This window comes from Larus michahellis, chromosome 4, assembly GCF_964199755.1.
Source record: "Larus michahellis chromosome 4, bLarMic1.1, whole genome shotgun sequence".
In the NCBI taxonomy this organism is placed as follows: domain Eukaryota; kingdom Metazoa; phylum Chordata; class Aves; order Charadriiformes; family Laridae; genus Larus; species Larus michahellis.
The window spans coordinates 41,625,150-41,646,497 of NC_133899.1; the positions used below are offsets into that span (position 1 = coordinate 41,625,150).

General features: G+C 47.3%; 1 protein-coding gene across 2 annotated transcripts in view; it reads right to left on the reverse strand.

Annotated features, from left to right (window-relative positions):
* Positions 1 to 12,666, reverse strand: part of TMEM260 (transmembrane protein 260) — a 37,232-nt gene extending 24,566 nt beyond the window's left edge. For both annotated transcript variants that reach the window (XR_012586661.1, XM_074584226.1), the window contains exons 1-3: positions 12,532 to 12,666; positions 5,988 to 6,019; positions 5,057 to 5,208 (exon numbers count right to left, since the gene is read on the reverse strand). Coding sequence is in view for 1 of the 2 variants with exons in the window: in XM_074584226.1 (XP_074440327.1) it covers positions 5,057 to 5,208; positions 5,988 to 6,019; positions 12,532 to 12,637 (290 nt within the window). In the remaining variant the exon portion in view is untranslated. The remainder of the gene's footprint in view (positions 1 to 5,056; positions 5,209 to 5,987; positions 6,020 to 12,531) is intronic.
* Positions 12,667 to 21,348: the final 8,682 nt, after the last annotated feature.

A 21,348-nucleotide genomic window follows, 5' to 3' on the forward strand; every position in this document is an offset into this window, starting at 1 on the left:
TCAGACTTGACTCATAAGCGCCGCTATTAATCAGAGCTATGATAGCATTTATATATTTCAAGCTATCTGCCGCCGCTGTGATATTCCGCTACAAAGGGTTGATGGGACTTAGGGAAGGGAACAATGGAGCTTTCTGGGAAAAGCAGAGTAAATCAAGAAAGTCTGTGACTTCCGCACATTCTGAAGGGATTGCGGTTTACATAAATTTTCTCCCAATTGGAGATTGAGCTCTTCCTCATCTTACACATGGGATTTAGTTGTCACTCAATGGTAACAGCTGTGAAAAGGTGAAGCGGCCCACCGCTCAGAATATTGCCTCCGCTTTTAAAGCAATTAACCCATGAACAGGAGGATACCTGGTGATATCAAAGGGATTAAGCCAGGCAGTGCATTATTAACATTTCCTTGAACTAATTCTAACTCTGACTAGCTGTCAGAAAAGACTCTACAGTCTTAAAAAAAAAAAAAAGAAAAAAAAAAGAGTTTTTTGCCCTGCTTTCCCCCCCCCCCCCTTCAAAACGAAGCAGAGTTATTGCAGCCTAATGTGCCTACTTTAGAGCAAAATGCAAATGAACAGATTTGGTAACGTCTTCAAACAGACTGAACTCACTGCCGGCTTATTATGGGGACAAGGGAAAAAAATGAAAATATATATATATATGACCAATTAGCCAGAGGTCATAGTAGACATTCTTCTAAAAGCAAATTAATACTTGAGTACCTTCCTCTCTTCTCTCCCTCCTAAAACTTCATAATTACTTGTTACTAAGCATCGCTGCTTTTGAAACGGCCAAGATCTTTGCACCGTGCTACAACAGTGGTAATCTACAGTAATCTGTAGTCTGCAAAAATCCAAATATGCCCCAATAAGGAGATTCCGCCTTCCCCAAAGCCCAATATTTTAGTTTCCCATGATGGCAGAGGGGGCACCGGCCCACGCCAGGTGGGAGTGCTCCTCTGTCCTCCCTCTGTCTTCTCCAAACCATCCCACTCCCTCAAAAAAAACGAGTCAAACTCTTTGGGGACAATTCCTGCTCCAGCAAAGCCGTGTACCCAAAGGACACAGAGTATTTCCCCACTCGTCGCAGGCAGGAGACAACTTTTCCCAGCATCGGTTGGTTTTAGGGGAGCATCAGCCATGAGGTGCCTCCGGGGAGGACCAGGAAGGTGACCCATCCTCCTGGTGCTCCAACACCCCTGGTCCTTCTCAGGGACCTTCCCGTAAGAGCTCCAGGAGACACGGCACTGGGGTGAGAAACCTCAGGGCCGTCAGGATGCTCAAGGGCCGTTTCCAAAATGCCTTGATGATTTCAAAATGATTGAATCACTTTGATGGTTTCATTATACAACATGCCTAACGCTCCTTTTTGGGGGTGGCGAGAGAAGAGTTGGCTCCGGTTTTCATATATATTCACAGTGTCTTGCTTGGTTTGGGGAGCAGGGAATATATATATATTAATATATATATAAAAACGCCCAAAACCCTAATGTGATACCCAGAACAGCAAACCAAAGAGACATGAACTGCTTAATTTAATGCAACATTTTCCCCCTTTTCAAAACCCCGTGTGCAACTCAGCCAGAATAAAGCTGGCAAAAACTTATGAGAAGTACTCGGGCAATGACACCTTCTCCTCTGCTACGGCCCCTGCAGTAAATTAGCTTTGTATATTTAGATACAGCAAAACAGCCAAGCTATGAAAGGTATACGCTGAAAAAAAATAAATAAAAATGCACTCAAAGCAGGGGAAAGCATCTTGTTTCCCTTTGCAACAGAGAATGCAAAGAATGCATCATCTCTGCAGAAAATGACACTTTGGCAATCACATTATAAGAAGATAATTGGTTTACTTTGTAAACTTGCTATGCTTTGCCTCCCACTGTAAAACAAATAAGTAGTTGTTTAAAGAAACAATCCTACAGCCGCACTCGCTGCATCCTAAAAACATAAAGCAGCTCCCCCCTCGTTCGAAGCAAAGATGAATTATTTGCCTCAGTTACAAGCAGTCCGAGAAAAACTCTTTGTAAATGCCATTTTACGATAATTACCAGCGATTTATTAAGACTCTGTAGGGTTGGAGGGAAGGGGGGGGGAAATCCCCAACATATTTGGGAAGGAATTCAAAAGAGTAAACTGCTCGTTCGGCGATAGTCTGGATTACTGACAAAAGGGCTTTTTGCATTAACGCGGTTTGATGTAACTTCGCTTCAAAAAGTGCAATCCAGGCTTAAAAAAAAATAATGAAAAATATAATATAATATAATATAATATAATATAATATAATGAATAATAAACAAGATGTTGGGGTTGCTTCCTATCAACGCTGGCAGTGCCTGCAGAGAGCATCCCGCAGCCATCACCTGGCAGAGGAGAAATCTGTTTAAGGAATAAATTCCATCCTAATCCCACCCGCGCCGTAACATCCCGAACACCGCCCGGCTGCGGAGGGAACCGCCACGCTTTCCTTAAGCAGTAAAAGAAATTGTCCTGACCTGCCGAGGAATAAACTTGGGAAATGCTTCTTAAAAAAAGAAAAGGGAGAGATTTACTGTACGGGGATGCTGGGAGGCAGAGAGAAAAAAAAACCCTGAGAGGGTAAACAGCAACCCTGCCCGGCTGGTGGGGAGAAAAGAAAGGTTTTTTGAGGTTAAGTTCGGGTCAAGACGACAAATGAAATTGTAACAACCCAACTGACATTGTATAATGTCTTCTTCCAGGCGATCAATAGGGCAGCGTCAGCCCCATTACCATAGAGATGGCTTCCTCCCCGCTGAAGGGTGGCTATTGTTCCCGGAGAGAGATTTGCCACTTGAACCGTGTTGCTCCCGAAGGATGTGTACTTCATCAATTATTTGTGTTCCTAACATCTACATATTTTCATATTAGCAGCTGCGTTCCGCGCGGCACGAGGAGCAGGCGCTTTTTCCCCCCCCCCCCCCCCCTCGGGTACCAGGCGGGGGTCACCCCGTCAGCTAAATTTTAATTAAAAGACAAAAACGCGGGGGAATTTGATAGACCGGGTTTAGATCCTTTGTGAGTACGGACAAGCCCGGTTAAAATCAAAACCCGTCGCCTTCAGATATTTACGGCTTTCACGCAGACGGTACCAATAAACACTTTTGGAAAGATTTTCTATATTTTTTTTTTTTTAAGTCGGTAGCAATAGAAAGAAAAAACTTTTTTTGCTCAATGAATGTGGTAAAAAACAAACCAATTTTAAGGTGCTGAAAAAGAAAAATATAACGTCGTAATTTGGAAATAAAACTGACCCGCAATACCTTACAATTATTTCCAACAAAATCAATCACTGCTACGCTGAATAATTGATCCTGTCAGTGCCTTGTATCTGTGAAATAATTTTCTGTAAGTCCTAATAGTTTCTATCATTTCTCAGTTCCACGTTTCCCATTCTTTCCTTCAAGTTTTAAATTTGACAGAAGCAACATCTTCCAAATCCAATTAAACAAAACAGAACAAAAAAAACAACAAAAAAATAGTAAATCTCTAGAAGTGTAAAAATAATTCCCAAATTTAGCCTGCAATTTCTCCCCTGCTTTCCTCCTTCTCTAGAGCGAGTCGCATTGTTTCATACGCACGAAATGGACACGCAAGGAATCGTCACATCGGAGTTAAAACTAAAAAGCAGGGCAGATCTTCATAGTAACTGTAATAATGGGAACAATCATAATGAAAAAAAAAATCAGAAACTAATATTCAAATTTTTTAGCAACTCCTCGCGGGAGTTTTTCATATAATCACAAAGCGTTGTGCTCTGCCGCTGCGCCTGGCACTGTGCACGGGAGGGCAGCTCCCCAACTACGCTGTAAAATACAGGATATTAAATTAAATAACGCCGACTTAATTACACGTATTACCCAACAGTAACAAGCAACCGCTTTAAACGCCTATAGAAATATTTAGGAATTACTGAAGCAAATTCCAGCAGGTGTGCTCTGGGGCTGATGCACCGCGTGAAAGGTGATGTGCAAAGAGCATCTCCCCTTCGGCAGAGGAAGATGCAGCGGGACAGATGCACCCCAGGGACCGAAGTTTAAGCGAGCTCAGGGCGCCGGGGTTGTGCAGGATCTGTCCGTCCATCCCCCCCATCTTTTATTCCTGCTTTTATTTCTCAGAGAGAGAATGCAACCTAGAAGGTTTCCCCGAGGGGGGATGCGACTCTGGAACCGGGTGGGAGAGAAGGGCTTTTGTCAAAATAATCTCAGTAAGGAAGCGCCCCGTCTCATCGCCAAGCGCCCCGATATCACTTCGGATTTCACCGCTTGCAGCCTCAAAAACATGCCCTATTTTCCCTGCAAAAGAACATCAGAAATTGTTTGTACGGGTGCCGATAATCCTCTCAAATATGGGTCAGGCTGAGGTTAAGAGCAGCCAGAACTTGCACATCAAAGATGAGGGGGGTTAACAAAACCCCCCAACCACGTGCGCATTCCGATTGTTCCCTCTTTTTTTTTGGTCTTCCCCGCAAGGTTAGAGGTCCGGAGAAATCAGACGGGCTCTAGACAGTGTCGTGTGTGTCCCCCCCACCTCCACGGATGGCAGCATCTCCACCGGGGGATGCTCGCCCTGGTCCTTGGGTACCGCCGGCAGGCAACTGCCCATCCGCCTCCGCCGGGAGCCGCAATTAAACCAAGTTCACGGCTTCCCCGATAGGTGAAGCTCATCCTGTTAATTTAAACAGACCATCTGCATCTTTCGACAACGACAAACTTCATTAGTTCTGGTTAGTTAAACCGAGCGGTGATTTGTGATAATGAGCCCGAGCAACCTGTCACGTCTGCGTAAGGGAAAGGGCACACTTTTTATTATTACTATTATTTAACAGAAAGAAAATTAAAAAAAAAAAAAAGAGGGACCTTTTGTGCAGGAAAGAAGGTCAAGTTCAGATTAAACCGCTGTTAGGTTAATCAGAGGAACTAATTACAGCTGGAAAGGGAGGTGGGGGGACCACTAGTCTGAAGGCCAGAGGGGAACAGAGCCTTCAGGAACGTAATGGGGAAAAAACCCCGCCAGGAAAAACACCCCCAGTGACTTTACCTGAAAACCGTGTAAAAAAGGCAAGAGGCGGCAGCCGCTCCCAGGAAGCCGCAGAGGAGATTGACTCGGAAGGCAGGGGAGCCCAGGGGCAGCAGCCCCGTCGCCAGTTTGGCCAGCAGCGTGAAGAGGGGGTAGCCGGGAGGGTGGGCGACCTACGGACAGATCGATACCGGGATGAAAAAAAAAGGGGGGAAACTGTGCGGAAACCAAAAGGAAAGCGGCACGCCGGGGTCCGGCGGCAGGAGATGGGGGGGTGAGGGGGGTCTTCGAGCAGCGCTTCTCCCTGACCCATCCTTTCGGACCCATTTTAACTCCGCAAATTTTTTTTCCGGAGTGGATTTGGCTCCACGTCTTGCCCATAATAATGAGGCGGCGAGAAAAGGAGGTGCCACGTTTCATTAGCGTGCCTTAAAGGGCTCCTTGTTTGGGTTCACACTATATTAGGGTCATTCAAAAGGCTGTTTTTCTTTTTCTTTTTTTTCTTTTTTTCTTTTTTTTTTTTTTTTTTTTAAAAAAAGCAGCTTCTCAACTATTTTATTGGTTAGCAAGTTGAAAGACCACACTGCTATCGGATTACCACCGCGCTGACAGTCCTAAGGTCTTGCCTAAAGGGATCATGCACCATAATAAAGTTTATTAAATAATAAAACTTATTAAAATTGTTAACCCGATTTATTTTATTCTCCCCAGCTTATACAAAATTTGGGTTGATAATAAGCCAGCTACTGTATATACAGTAAAGCCTTTGCTTTATAATTTAGTTTAATTGGATTTAAAACTTGAAGTAAATTGTCGCGTGCTGTACTTATAAGTTAGTAAAAACTGTGGTTTGAAAATAAATTAATCTACTTTACTCCATGCTTAATTAAACTTCCTTAATTCCTAAAACTGTTAATGAGAGCATTGATTAAACAATAAAACTAATACTTACTCCAAGCTCATATGCGGCTGTGATCAGCTCCCCTGTGAAAAAATAATGTAAAACCAATAATTACTATTAGGAAATGACACTCCTCCAAAGTTTTCAAAATCCAAATGCTTGCATTGGGGTTTTGCATTAATTTGACTGGATAAAACTGTAAATCTGTAGAGATTTAACAGCATGAAATTTTCTAAGAATATTTTCTCCCTCTGATGTCATTGCACAAAATATCTTTTGTATGTTTTCGCGAGACTTTTATGAACAGATAAGTGAAAGCATAGGTAGGCTCGGGTAAAGAATGGCCTGAGATACTCAGAACGCAGACATTTGTCCGCGTGTATTTTTAATTTAAAACCAATTGACTCAATAACTTCCCAGCACTACAGTTTGCAACGCCTAAGCTGCATTGTCTCTTGAACCACCCGGTTGTTTCTCATTAAAAAAAAAACAAAAACACACAAAACCACAGCTTTATAGTTTTAAAGAGGGGAAAATATAATTGTTGATCGCGCAAATCTGCATCCCCGTATTCGGGAACGAAGTCTCCCTTGATGCTGACGCAATTCCTGCAGCATCTGCTTCGCAAGGAACTCTTTTACCTGTCGGCAGTTGCGGCATCCAGCAGCCGCTCCCATTAGAAACATCACTTAGACCTTGCATTTCATTTGTATTTTACGCCAGGACAAATAACTGCCACCAATAAATAAATAAATCCACGTTAGCATAACAGCTAACAATACTTGACGTTTTTAGAGCGCTTGATGCTGAAGCATTCTGCACCACTCCTGAACGGCGTCTGTGAAATATATTCAATAGGCACAACACATTCAGGGACAAAGGGCACAAGCGAGGGGCAACAAAATTAAAAATTACGGCTGGTTTTCCTTCTTTCCCCTCAAATTTCTCTATCCAGTTTGGCAGAGCCTGGTCTCACCGCTCCTGCTCATTTTGCGAGCGCCAAGGTCGTGGGCGCTTTGTCCCATCGTTAGCTGGTAAAGACGCCAAACAAAGGGCGCTGTTGGCTTTATATTAATTATATGTTGGTTAAATTAATAATATTTTGTATTTCTTTGCATTATGATGTCCCTACCACCCAATGATGGAGAAGGATGGTACAAATGGCACCTTTAAATCCTGACGTTACAGTAAACGATGTATTTTAAAAGGAAGATGCGAGTCAACCCGCTCCTGCTGTTGGCAACTGCTGTAACACGACAGCCCAGGGGACGGCCCCGCGGCTTTCTCCACAAAAGCCTCTCCCATGGGGATTCTACCGCGCTTGCAAACGCCGGCTGTTTTTATTGCTACTCTGTTTTAAGAAAGTTTCAACCTATTGCAAGACAGCCCGAAAAAAAATTAATCGGACACAATGGGGAAACCACCCATCCCAAGCTGAGCCCTTTCATTTCCAGAAATTCTGATATTTCCAGGGCTGGGAAGCAACTGATCCCCCCTGCACCCAGCAAAAGGTGATAAATAAAGGAAAAGATGATAATAAAGGAAACCCTAAATTTGTCCACGCAGCGGGTAACGGTGGATGCCCATCCATCGCGGGGACGCTGCTCCTGAGCCAGGCAGGGCTTCACCTTCATTAAAGTCCTTCTGGGACACAGCAATATCTGCATCTAAAACGGCTGAAGATTAAGATTAAGTTCACGCACGTTAGGCTGATATTGGTTCACATCACGGGCAAGAATAACCCCAAAGTAATACGGACACAAACCGACCAGAAAGCTGCAAAAAAATAAAACAAAAATTAAAATACTGGTGGATGCCGTTCCTGGGCTTTGAAAGCCACTGGCACCACTTTGCCTCCTAAGAACTAAGGAAAAAAATAAAAGTAAGAAAACCTACAAAGATGAGCTCCCAGGTTGTAGGCCTGTTGAATTCCACTGGGAAAACCCAAAAGGAGCGCAGAACACCTGACACTTCAGCTGGGGTTAATTTTCCATCTCCCACCTGCGTACCTGGGTGTCCCTTACAGCCCCCGGGGGCTGCAGCAGTGAGGGGACGGGCTCTCGGAGGTCAGAGCACCGTTATCGAGTGGCAACACACGCACAGGGGAAGACTATAGCATCCACAGACTTGATTACAATACATTTCTTGTGACAGAAAACAACCTGTGGCATCTTTGGATGCCGGCTCAAACGGAAGAGTTTATTCCAGCAAAATCTTGGTATAACTAAATTTCTGACCATCCGGCTCTTTCCCCAATAAAGATGTTCAGTCAAAGACCCACTGCTGCCTGAAAATGGGTTTATCCCCAGCAAGGTTGGGAGCTGATGTCTGAAACATCAGAGGGAAGGTTTGGGTTGGGTTTTGGTTTTTTTTTTTTTTCCTTTTAACTTGAGTTTATTTGATCCCTTTTTAAGCTGTTTTAACATCTGTGAATGTTTCCGAATTAGCTCTAAAATTCTTTCTCTCATTTCTTTATGAGTAACATCAGAAAGCTGCCAAGGAAAATACCTATTGCCTTTTACGTTTTAAGATTACTGCAAACCTTCAGGAACAATTAAAACTATATAGATAGCATAAAAAAAAGTAAAATATAATAACAGTCTCCCTGCCTGAAAGCAGATACAGCAAATCCTTAAGCACCTCTTTACCCACACAAGAAGGTTCAGTGCTTTTCAGGGCATAAGTTTGAGCCCCGTGCCCAAGCACAGGGAAGTTCAGCGCATGGAGGGGACTGTGCAGAGACCTCCCAGGGAACTCCGGCCAGGCAGCAGCGCTGGAGCATCCCGTGTGCTGCTCAGGCCATGGGAAACCAGGGGAATAACCCAAAAAAGTCTTCACCAAGGCGATGGGGTGGCTGCTGGCTGGGACAGGCATAAAAGGACAGCGGGGACAAGCCCATCTCTGTTCAGCTCCAACAAATACATACAACGCAGGCAGCAGATTTAGAAGAAAATGCAAAAAAATTTAAATAACAAGAGACAAGGAGCGAGGTCATTGGGCCAGCCAAGGGACCCACGCCAAGAGAATTCCTCTAATTCCCTCTAACGTGGGTTGCTGGAAGCCTGTTAAAAGCACGCAGGCCCCCAGTTCAGCCACTTCAGGGACATCTCTCTGCTGCTTGCAGCACACAAGTAGTGAATGTCCTTGACACCTCTGACTAAAGTTATTAGCAGAGGAGTGACACACACTGCACCTATATACGTGCATCTCTACACATGCAGCTGCTGTGCTAGGAAGAACCAGGATACCTTCAGAAATTACGGAAAGCGCAATCCCCCTCCTGCCTCCAAAATGGGATAAAATAAGGTCCTGCACATGGGTTGGGGCAGCCACAAGTGGTGGAATGGCTGGAGAGCAGCCCTGAGGAGAAGGATTTGGGGATGTTGGATGAGAAGCTCAACACGAGCCGGCAACGTGCCACTGGCAGCCCAGAAACCCCCGCAGCCTGGGCTGCATCCGCAGCAGCGTGGGCAGCAGGGTGAGGGGGGGATTCTGCCCCTCTGCTCCGCTCTGGGGAGACCCCCCTGCAGTGCTGCCTCCAGCGCTGGGGCACCAACAGCAGAAGGACACGGAGCTGTTGGAGAGGGGCCAGAGGAGGCCCCGGAGATGCTGGGAGGGCTGGAGCCCCTCTGCTGTGAGGACAGGCTGAGAGAGTTGGGGCGGTTCAGCCTGGAGAAGAGAAGGCTCTGGGGAGACCTTCGAGCCGCTTCCAGTCCCTAAAGGGGCTCCAAGCAAGATGGGGAGGGACCTTTTGCAAGGGCATATAGTCATAGGATTCCTGACTAATGGCTTCAAACTGGAAGAGGGTAGATTTAGGTTAGATATTAGGAAGAAATTTTTCACTCTGAGGGTGGTGAGTGCCCAGAGAAGCTGTGGCTGCCCCATCCCTGGAGGTGTTCAAGGCCAGGTTGGACGGGGCTTTGAGCAACCTGGTCTGGTGGGAGGTGTCCCTGCCCAGGGCAGGGGGGGTTGGAACAAGATGGTCTTTAAGGTCCCTTCCAACCCAAACCATTCTATGGTTCTATGATGAAAATAACCATGAAAACCCAGGGAAAGTGGGGTGAACCCATGCCTGGGCTGCTTGGCCGCTCACTGTATCTACCAAGATAATTCACATCAAGTAAGGAACGGATCCCAGCATCACCTCCTCGGGAGAACCCACATCCCACTTTGTAAAGGATGCTAATGGTTATTTGCATCCCGCAGGCAAAACCCAAAGTCCAGTACAATTAAAAACCAGGTTCTTGAGGCTTCATGCAGCACGAACGGCTTGGAGCACTGGCACCCTGCGCGTTCATACACACGCATTTCCCAATAGGGAGTACTTTAAAAGACAAAATGGTAAGAACTACAAATATATTGATCATCATATATTAACTAATACAACCAGAAGGAGCAAAGCCAGCCCTTTTACAAACTTGGGAGCAGAAGCAAAAGCCATCAGGGGTCACACTGACCAGCCTAGCAAGGCGTGCACATTTGGTCGGGAGCATGGGATGCAGGCTCTATGGAGAAAGGATTTAAAAAATAAATTCTTTTAGTACAGCTCTGGCAATGGGGTCCCTCTGATTCAAACAGGGAAAACAGACAACACGAGGTTGCAGCAGTGTCCATCCACAGCCAAAATCCCAATGAACCAGGGAGAGCTTGTTGTAATGAAAACACAGCTCCAACCTGTTATCTTCATATCAAATAACCCTCACTTGAACCACTGCTCAACTTCACATTTGGATGCGAAGAGCCACGCTGAATACAAGCTGCCTTAAACCCGGCTAGGAAAAACCATCCTGCTTTTACCAAGTAGTGCTGTCTTTCACGTAACTAAACGAAAAATAACAGCAAATTTTAAAGAGTTGTAGTTAAAACATATATCTCTCCCTCCACACAGACTGAAGCTGTAAAATATATGCACCCATTAAAAGCCCATTTATTTATAAGGAATTTTACGCACTGCTTGGATCCGAAACCAGCAATGGCCATGAGGCACACAGTTAAATCCACTCAGTGCTCTCCTGGGATAGAAAAGAAGGAAAGTATCTGGGTATTTTACTCCATCAAAAAAAAAAAAAAATAAATCAAAACATCACCTAGAAAATCCAAGCTCTCCTATCCTCAAGTCACAACTGCACAGATGCTACAGAAGGAAGGTGGTTTTCAAGCAAGACCGGATTAAACCAGCAAACGCACAGAAGGACCAAACAGGAGAATTTTGTCCCGTCTGGTGGGATCGGCAGCACGAAATGCAAAATCTCAGCTAGTTTGTCACTGTCGGCAAGTCGCACTTCCAGACAGGCAGATCGAGAGATCTCACTGCTGCATCGGCTGCGGCCACATAGGCTGGAGAAAGCGACGGCCCAGGCAGCGATGCCACATCTGTCAGGATGACACATCTGCCTTCTGATGCCACCAGCCATCCCCAGGCCTCCTGACTAAATCCTTCGCTGGAAGGCTCAGATGGAGACTAACGATTCACTGCAAAGCAAACAGGCCGGGGGAGAGGATCAGGGCAACATGGGGTGGCCAAAGGGCTACAGCCCCAAGGGGTGACCATGCTGCAGTGACCCCAGGGGATGAGCTCCGTCCCCGCCCTCCCTGAGGCGTGACAGTGACGCACTGGGCTCAGTGGGGCGAGCACACCATGGGGGATGGCAGCGCCCCAGCTCTGGGGGTGTGCGCTCCAGTACAGGGTGTCTACAGTGCATCAGCCTGTGGGGCCAGTGCCACTATGGGGAGGTTGCAATGCACCAAGCCCCATGGGGTGAGCACCCCATAGAGCAGCTGCCAGTGCCTATGGGGGTGCAACCTTATGGGATGGGCAACCCTATGGGCTGACGGCAATGCACCAGCCCCTGTGGAGTGAGAGCAAACCTACGGAGTAACAGCAACGCACCAGCCCCTATCGGGGAGAACCCTATAGGGTGATGGCAATGCACCAGCCCCTATGGAGTGAGCAACCCTATGGGGTGACAGCAATCTACCAGCCCTATGGAGTAATCAACCCTATGGGGCGACAGCAACACACCAGCCCCTATGGGAGAGAACCCTATAGGGTGATGGCAATGCACCAGCCCCTATGGGGTGAGCAACCCAATGGGGTGACAACAATGCACCAGTCCCTACAGAGAAGTAATCCTATGGGGTGGCAGCAATGCACCATCACCTCTGGGGGAGAAACCCTCTAGGGTGAGAGCAACCCTATCGTGTGCCTGCAACACACCAGCCCCATGGAATAAGCAACCCTATGGGGTGACAGTAACACACCAGCCCCTATGGACTGAGCAACCCTATGGAGTTATAGCAACGCCCCAGCCCCTATGGGGGAGAACCCTATAGGGTGACAGAAACCCGACGGGGCGACAACAACGCACCAGCCCCCATAGGATGAGCATCCCTATATCGTGACAGCAATGCCCCAGCCCTTAAGGGCTCAGCCCCGCCCCGCCCGAAGGGTGACCACGATGCACCAGCCCCCTCGGAGCGCCCACGGTGCCACCTTCCCGGTGGGGCGACCCCGCGACCCCACGCCCCGGCCCCACGGGGCGCCCCGCCGCCCCTTCCCCGCCGTCGGGCGGGCCGGCGGCGCTGGGTACGTTACCCGCATCGCCGCCGGGCAGAGCGGGCGGCAGCGTGGCCGTGTAGAGAGCCGCCACAGCAGCACCCAGCGCGCCAGCGGCGCGACCCGCCCCGCTGCCGGCCCCCATGTGCGCCGCCGCGCCCGCCACTTCCGGGTTCGGCCGGGAGGGGCGGGCGGGGCGTTCTATTCCGCCATCCCGCGGGGGGGGACGCTCCGCCCCGCCCGCCTCCTCATTCCCCTCAGATCAGCCTCCGGGGAGCACCCGTCATCAACGGCCCTCTAGTAGGCAATAGATAGGGCCGTGGGCCCGATGGGGCGATTCAGAGCGGCCTCCCACCTTCTTCTTCCACCTCCTCACCCCCCGCAGAGAGGAGTTGGTACAGCCAAAGGGGACGGGGCCCTCGGCGAGGGCGACAGGGCGGGACCACCGGGCGGGACCACCGCGCGGGGGGGCGGGGCGGGGCGAAACCACCGCGGCGGTGCGGGGAGGGGGGGAAACGGGATCGGGCCGCGGCCTGCACCGGGTGCTCCCTTTAGCGGGGTCTTCGTGGGGGTGTTCGTGGCCGAGCGGGACGCCGGGCCAGGCGCCCTGAGGAGGGGCACGGCGGGGTTTGCCGAGATGACGGTGCCTTGGTGCCCCTGGGGCTGGGGCTGGGCCTGGGCCTGGGCCTGGGCCTGGGCGTGGACCTGGGCCTGGCTTGGCCTGGGCCGGGTTTGGCCTGGGCCTGGGCCGGGCTCGAGGCGTCCTGAATCACCAACTTTAAAATGTATTTTAAATACCCCTCTCCCAGCTTGGCTCAGCGCCTTCTGCTCGCCCTCCGCCCCGCCGCAGGGCCGGGCGAATGGCTCCTCTTCTGGTGGGGTGTGAGGTCCAGGCCGAGGGCACAGGCCGTGGCCCACCACACTGCGCTTTAGCTGCCTCACAGCTCCATGTCCAAGTGTCGCAGTACACAGAGAATAAAGATTTATGCCCCAAACAGGGTTACACAAGACACCGGTGAAGAAAAGGATTGAAGGTGTCAGCATATAGAATATTAAAAGCAGCGATTCCCGCTGCAGGAGTAGTTCAGGAAGGCAAATAGCATCCTGAGACCTATTGATAGATGACTGAAACGCATCCGTGGAAATCATTATGGGATTGTACAAAAGAGCGGCGAGGCCGTACCTGGAGAATTGAGACACATGAAAGAGAGGCTTTTGAATACAAATGAAAAAGGTGTAGGAGAGGGTAACTAGGATAATAAACAGCCTTACGGATTAGATCTAAGTGGAGACGCTAGAAAATTAGGTTTGCCTTTATTAAAATAAAAAAAAAGAGCAGGATTAAGGGTTGACTTGACTGAAAAAGCGCGAATCAGGTTGTGGGGACCGGAGAAGCTGGCGCCAAAGGAAACTGCCAGCGCAAAACCCCTGAAAGGACACAAGTCAAAACCAAGAAAGGTGTTAATTGAGGGAAGGTCTTTGTACACACTCCAGCTGGTATGTACAGAGATGGCAAAAGAAGCTGAAGTTGTGACCCGCTCAGAAGTTAATCGGGTTGCTTGAAGAAACTGGTATTTGAGGGTATAAACACTGGCTGAATAACGGCTGGGCCCATGTGGCTGCCTTCCATCCAGAAGGCAACCACGGCTCTGTGGTGACCAAGTGAGCTTCAATATACTCAACTGGTTGGCAGGTTTCTGCCGTTATTGGCTGAGGTTCATCGGGGAGAAGAAAAAGATATGTTGCAATCCTCCGCCAGCCATTGTCACTATGGTAATGAGAGGGGTCATTGTTCCTGCACCCGTTGGGGCTGCTAAAATGTAATTTTAGCAGTAAAGTGCGCAGTCTGTGTGTGAAAGCAGGCTGGTGGCGAGGCTATTTATCCGAAGCGTGGCTTTTTTCTTTGCGGTATTTTTCTTTCTTTGTATTTAACTTGGAAAAGGCGTTCAAAGACAAATGTTAACCGTGACTGATTACAATTATATTGATGGGGGAGGTAGCAATTTAAAGGCGAATATCGAAATGTGAAAGAATGGCTGGTAATAATATGGTAAGGACAAACTATTCTTTAATTGTCCTGCAAGTTGTTTTATATCTTTGTCATGCAGAAACTGGAACTTTTAGGGTGCCAGTGACAAAGTACTTTGCTGTAATATGGTAGGGCAGGCTCACAACAGCCTTTATCTTACTGAATAACTACCACCGTTTCAAAGGCCAGGATTACAGACACACTTTATGTCGGCACAAATGCTTTGGAGAGTGCATTTACATTTTTCTTCTCTGAGCAGAAATCTATTAATTCAGGAGATTTGACTCCCCCCTCTTCACCAGGCACAACCCAGGGGTCTGGCCAAGACAAGAGGAACATGTAGACCCTCATTTTTTTGGTTTTGTCGGAGCCAAGCATATATTTTTTTAACTGTTTTCATTCATTCTCTGAAAGTTGAGAGTTGTCCAAACCCAAGTTAGATTCACCTCACGGCAGAGCAACACCCAGTGACCCTCTGGGCTTTCTCAAAGCCTTGAGGATGGGCTCAACAGCAATAAAAAAGAAGCATTGCTTAGAAAAAAAATACTACACTAGGGCAAGTGGAAAGCATTTGAAAGATGGCCTTGCGCTACACATATTGATTTATTTAAAAAAATAATCCCTGGAACTTGTAGCACGAGAGCATACTCTAGTGGCAACTGAGCAAAGAAAGTGCTGGTGGTTTGTGCAGTGTCTTGATGATGAGATGCCTCCCACCTTTCCACGGGAGGCTTATTCTCTCCTATCTCCTCCCGCTTCGTGCTCCATGCTCAGCCTGACAGGAAATACCCAAGGCAGGCAGAGAAAATAAACAGGAACTTCTAAAGTAATTTAAAAACACAGCTTGAGAACATGTCTCACCCAAATGGCTGTGTACTTAGAGAGTTGTCTTTTCACCAGGCTCTATTGCAGATTTTCTCCTGAGAGACGCAGTTTAGAGGGAGCAGGAGATAGGAAAAGGGAGAATAATACTTAAAGCAAATTCTGTTCACCCATGGCAGTGTCATTACAAACTTGAATGAGCACAGTTATTGCAAATAAATAAAAACAATAGACCAGAACCAGTTTTACATAAGAAAATACTGAAATACTGTTCAATTAGGCCTAAGCTTTAGTTAAACCTTTTCTTTTGCCCATCAGGTGATAAAGTTAATACAGAAAGCACTCAACTGCTGTACTTGTGTAACAACAGTCAGCATCCATTTAATGAACTTACGTGTATACACATTTAGCAAAGCTTCGATATTGTCAGCACTGGGCTGGTGCAGAATTTTAATGGCAAAGTAGCCAGCCCGGTCTTCATCGTAAACAATATCCCTGTGTGAGGAAAGCAGGTCCTCATGGGGACCATTAACAATACAACTAAGCACCGCTTCTATATTTAAACAAGAAGTTTGGCAGTATTTCCACTGACGATATATGCCTGCCTGCAAAGCATGAAAAGGAAGATTATGCTACTTTTATTTGTACTTAAGTGGCTTGAATAAGCTGCATTTTATGACTTCTTGGGTTTGTTGTTTTTTTTTTTTCAGGGGGAAGACCAGGCTCGTATCCCACATTTACAGCAACATGACTGCAGTAGGTAGACATGGTGCAGAAGGAACTTCCAAGTGGAACAAAGTGGAATGAAAGCGCAGTTCGTCCAGCGAGCATCCCTCTGAGCCTGGTCGTGGAGCTCTCACTGCTCCGTCTTGCAAGCACACATGTCGAATATTGCTGAAGTGAACAGACTCCAGCTGCACCCAGCTGGGCTGAGCGTGGCCCAGGATGGGCCACTGAGGACATGTTTGGAAGTGGCTGGTGACCCAAAGCACGTGGGGACCTGTGTGCCTGGATACAGCGCAGAGGTGGCTCCTTGTACTCCCCTGGTCATCTAAAGGACCAAGCTTCATGTGATTGCACTGTACATCCACTGTGATACCCCCAGTGTCTTGTGAACCTGTCAAAATTCAAAGGAAAGATAAAGGTCTCCCAGATGTTCTTATAGTCACGGCCATTTCTTGCGGAGCTGCGCAGAGGGGAAATACCCAAATCAGTGTAAAGTGGGAAGGAGGAATGTGGCTGTAGCCGGGGCTACAGGCTGGGCTATCCGCACAGCCTGTCTGCTAGCGTCATGCTGGTGGTCCTGTGGCATGGGGAAGGGGACTGAGGGTGATTGTGGCCGGAGGGCTGGGAGAACCTGGGGGCTCAGATCCATGGGAAAACAGACGTGGTTCCACCACTCACAGTACACCTTCTTCATTATTTCAAAAATCAGTTTCATTTTCTTCTACAAACAAAAAAATAGACTGAACTGATTTCCCCATGCAGATCTTGTTTCCCACGATTTCGCAACTTTGTAAAACAGGCTTTATTGTCTTGCAGAAGACCTCCAGTCCCTGCCTTCACCGGGCTTAGCAGCCTTCCAGCCGATTTTCTGACACACTGAGCAGTCACAGATCCCATTTGTCTCAGCTGGTTTTCCCAGAACTCTGACAATCAGCTCTATGTTTTCACACCTGATTTCCTTAAACTAATATTATTTATTTATCCGCATGCCGTGCTGACAGACCCAGGTCTGATGTCTGATCTGCACAGTGACTCCACAATCCTCCTCATCTTCTCACAAGCGCGGCTGATGCACCACATGAGGGCCCCGTTCCCTTCATCCCCAGACCGCTGAATTACTCTGTGATTAGTATTTGCAAGAGGGGGACACTTTTTACCACTGCAAAACACATTGGAATGCTTTTCATCCTTCTTTAAATTACAGGTGTAGGACATCAATTGCCATCTTGTGCCGTGGTGGCCAAACTCACAGCCTGGCCCGAGAAATGCCCAAATGCAACATGTCTGCAACAGCAAACAGTGCCTCAGAGGTCTCCAGTGGTTCAATCTCTCCTTTCTTCACCTGTGTTCACAATTCCAGTAAAATTCATCAGGTAACTCATTTAGGTACGAATGTTTCACATTACATCCAGTCCTCTCTGTTTCATTCCTATTTATTAGGCTGTGATCAGATTGTTTCAGCTGAGGGTCATGCTCAGGGAATTTGAGCAAAGGATGAGTGACAAGCAGGACAAGAATTGCGCCCTCCGTAATCAGTCTCCTTCCATGGGTTTCCCAGCGCCTTATTACCTGGGCCTGTCATTTCTTCGTTGGGTTCTTGCATTGAAGAAATCTCCAGTGGTGCTGCTGGGGGTTAAGCTACCACAGGTTGTCTCTTAATCTGGTTGGAAACTGGTGGAACTCCAGAGTCAGTTCAAAAATCTGTGTTCTCCCATAAGGTCATTGGATTGGTCTTATGGTAAGGTTATAGTAGGAACCTTTTCTCCTCCAAGCTATTCTGCGGAGATGAGGTTACTGGCCAGGACCGTGGTGTGTTGATATATGACCAAAATTAACTTGTGAAAATGCTGAACAAGAGCAGGTAGTGTAGAACAGCAGGAGAGAAGGTGATCTAAGATGCGCTTCAGCCAAGGACTCCCTTCTTTTCATCTATAGACTGGACCACAAAGAAGACATTCATGTCCCATTGCCAGGCACGTGCCTCCTAGGAGGAAGGCAGTGAGAAGCCATATATATAAGCAGAGTGAGGACTGTGCTTATAACTAGTCTCTGGAGGCATGTAGCCCTGCCTGCTCTTACAATTGCAAGTTCGAGCTGCTCCAGCTTTGGACTCTGGGGAGACAATGCTGCGAAACCTTCAAGAGAAGGGACTTTGCAAGGGACTCCCATTTTCCAGGTATACAAGCAGCCCTGCTGATGTGAAGTCTTAGAGGTGTGTCAGCATGCAGAACATGCCATTTCCGTGACAGTTCTTGTTACCTGGAGAGCTCTAATGTAATAAATCCAAATTTTGGAGGAGAGAGGGCTGGAGGGTTAGCCCATGGGCAGGATTTGGAGTTTGTTAGGCTGAGTGGAGTGGTTTGCTTTTCCTAGGCCGACTAGGGGCAGATCTCTGGCTCAGCCCTCTTAGTCCTTGCTCCAGTGGGTGTCAGTCCCAGAGATTACATTTTTATTACATAGGAGCAATAATTTTACGTTCTCAGTAATGGCTGAGCCATTTAAACATATGTCTCCCATAAAATTCAGGCTGGGACAGTGAGCTTCTCCATAGCTTCAAAAACCAAGCTTTTGCCAAAACTCACCCATGTTTCCTTCAGCATGCTGGTGGCTGAGAGGAGTATGTCTGAGAGCAGATGTGTATCTGTGGGTCTCTCAGATGAACCAGCTCAGATGACCTCTACCCTCTGTATGTGGTCTTCCAAGAAAAGCTCCTGGACATGCTCCATCCCCTTTTTTTCAAGGTCTGTACAGGTCCTGCAGTTGTTCTTCTTAGAGGTCAAGAAGCACAAAAACAGAATCAAGACATTTTGGCTCCGTCTCCATTTCCTGTAGAAGGCCAGGCTAGGAAACAGATTAAATGGATTACATTAAATCCAGATTAAATCCTGGCATATACCCAGACCCATTGCCCATTCACATTGCCAGTTGCTCAGTGCCCATGTGGCCAGAGCATTGCACGAGCAGCCCATGTTCAAACTAGCTGCCTTGTGGAAGATGTTGTAGGAAGGACCCCAACTTCAATTTATCTGCCAGACCACAGCGATGGGATGTCACCACAAGGAGCCAGGGCCTGGCAGCAAAAGACCAGATGAGGGAAGCACATTCTGTCCAAGATGCCTACATCACAACTGAGCACATGTTAAAACACAGCCCAAACCCAGGTCTCTCCTGGCATGCCCCAAAGCTTGCTTCAAGCTTGCATCTGAACATCAGCTGGTAACCTTATAGGATGGCCATTAGGTGATCTGGGATATGGGCCCATGTTCAAATACAATTTAGATCACAGGTGCTCTCAGAGCTTTTCCTGCTGAGGCTGACAGAAAGGGACGCACCAATTTCTGTATGTCAGGCTCTCAAGAGTTAGAAAACACCAGCACAAAACTTCAGTATGCCCCTCTAGGGCATGAGTGTTAAAACAACCTTTACCCAAATGCCTATGTCTGGATTTTGTTAGGTTTTTTTTCAAGAGGTCATGCCTCACTTGGTGCCTAGGATGGATGGTGATTTGGAAATAAATCAGGGACCATTTTCATAATCAAAAAGAGCTGATGAAGATGCCGGTGGCTGGGACGAGGGGCTGCAGCCTGTGCAAATGAAAGGGGGACCAAAGGCAGAGTCCCAGAAAATTGTCAAGTGAATGAGGCCTTTCAGGGAGGGAAGTGGGATGCTTGGACTGGTCCCATTAACACAGCGAACTTCCAATCTGGCACTGCCTGATCTTGGATTAGAGGTAGAGCGATCTTGCCCTGAGCATCTTTCTAACACCAAATAGCTGTTGCCAATCACAGGAAAACAATATTTAACATAAAGCAAGAGACAAAGGTCTTTGCAGAATATAATGATGTTTTCTAAAACTGTTATTTTAAGGGTGGATAAAAAGAAACAATATGTATGTAGGGCAGTTCTAGAGACCTTCGAAACCTTCATATTATGTTAACTAAAAGGGAATGGCTTCTACAGCCTCTTTCGCATCTCTCTTGCTTCTAAGAGCCCAGGAGCGGGTGACTACAGTATTATGTGGTCAGTAGTCACTAAAAAATCTGCTTTCATGTTAATGTGCCTGATGTTGCCACTGCTTATAATTTAAAAGCCTCAGACTTCTCCTCCTCTGCTTTCTGTGGCCTGGTATTTTCAGGCACCTCACAAGTCAGAATGAGAAAAATAGAAAAATGCATGTCATTTTTCAAAGGCCAGAACTGCTGGTGCAGAAAATAGCTAAGTGCTAGGGACTGAGCTTTGCTTCTGCCTTCCCTGGGATAAATCCAGCATCCCTCACTGCCTTCAGCTGATTTACTCCCCATTTGGTGTAACCGAAAGCAGAATTTGCCTCTTGCTGTTTTTCCATGGCATTAAGGCCTTTAAAGAAAATCCTACCAAAAGATTTAGGCACAAACAAAATCTCCCGCTTTCCACAAATCTGTCTGAACTTACACTGTGGAAGGGAGTGCAGAGGAACTGAAGCCTCTTGCAGGGGCCGGGGGAGTCTCTAGCAGGGTCAGCTGTGCATATATTTACACATGATATTAGCAGGAAAAAAGACAAAATGGGTGCATCCTGACCCAAGGTGGTCCAAATGTTCTGCGCTATCATTACTGCTGGGGTCAAAGGCATTGCCGGTTGGTGACTTGATAAGCATGATGAGCTAACGAGCGACAGCTTAATCAGCGCAGATAATTCTTCTGCAATATATGAGATAATTACACCCTTTTTTCCTGATTTTTAGGAACCTTGTGGATTTTTTTCACTCATAAATATGAGATAATGCTGTACAACTTGACCTTCCCAAACAAAGCTTTTGCAGAAAGTGGTGTATTATCCACCGCTTGTTCATGAATATAGCTTTCGGCTTATCGAGGCTGGTTTTTTGTCCACTGCAGCTGCCTGACTGGAAAGAATATCAGGAAAAACTGCAAGGAAATCCTTTAAAATGCATTTAATTTTTGTACACATGGATGAAACCCATTGGATTCTGAGTTAAATGGAATCACTCCTGTTATTTTCTGGGAGACGCCAAGGGCAGGATGGAGGCATCCACGGGGTCTCATCTTCCCAGAGAGGACCCAGCTCTGCAGCACTTCTGGGGAAGGAAGCTGTGCGCTAAACGCCGTAAGCCTTGTATAACCCATCCCTTCACCTGGCACTTCCTTCCCCTGCCCTGGCCAAAATCACATCTCAAGAGGCTGCCAGTAAGGCCCCCCGAAACAGCCATTCTGCCTAGAGGCTGGAGACAAAGAGACACCGTTCAGACAGACTCACGGTGTTAAAAAAGGCCGCAGCAG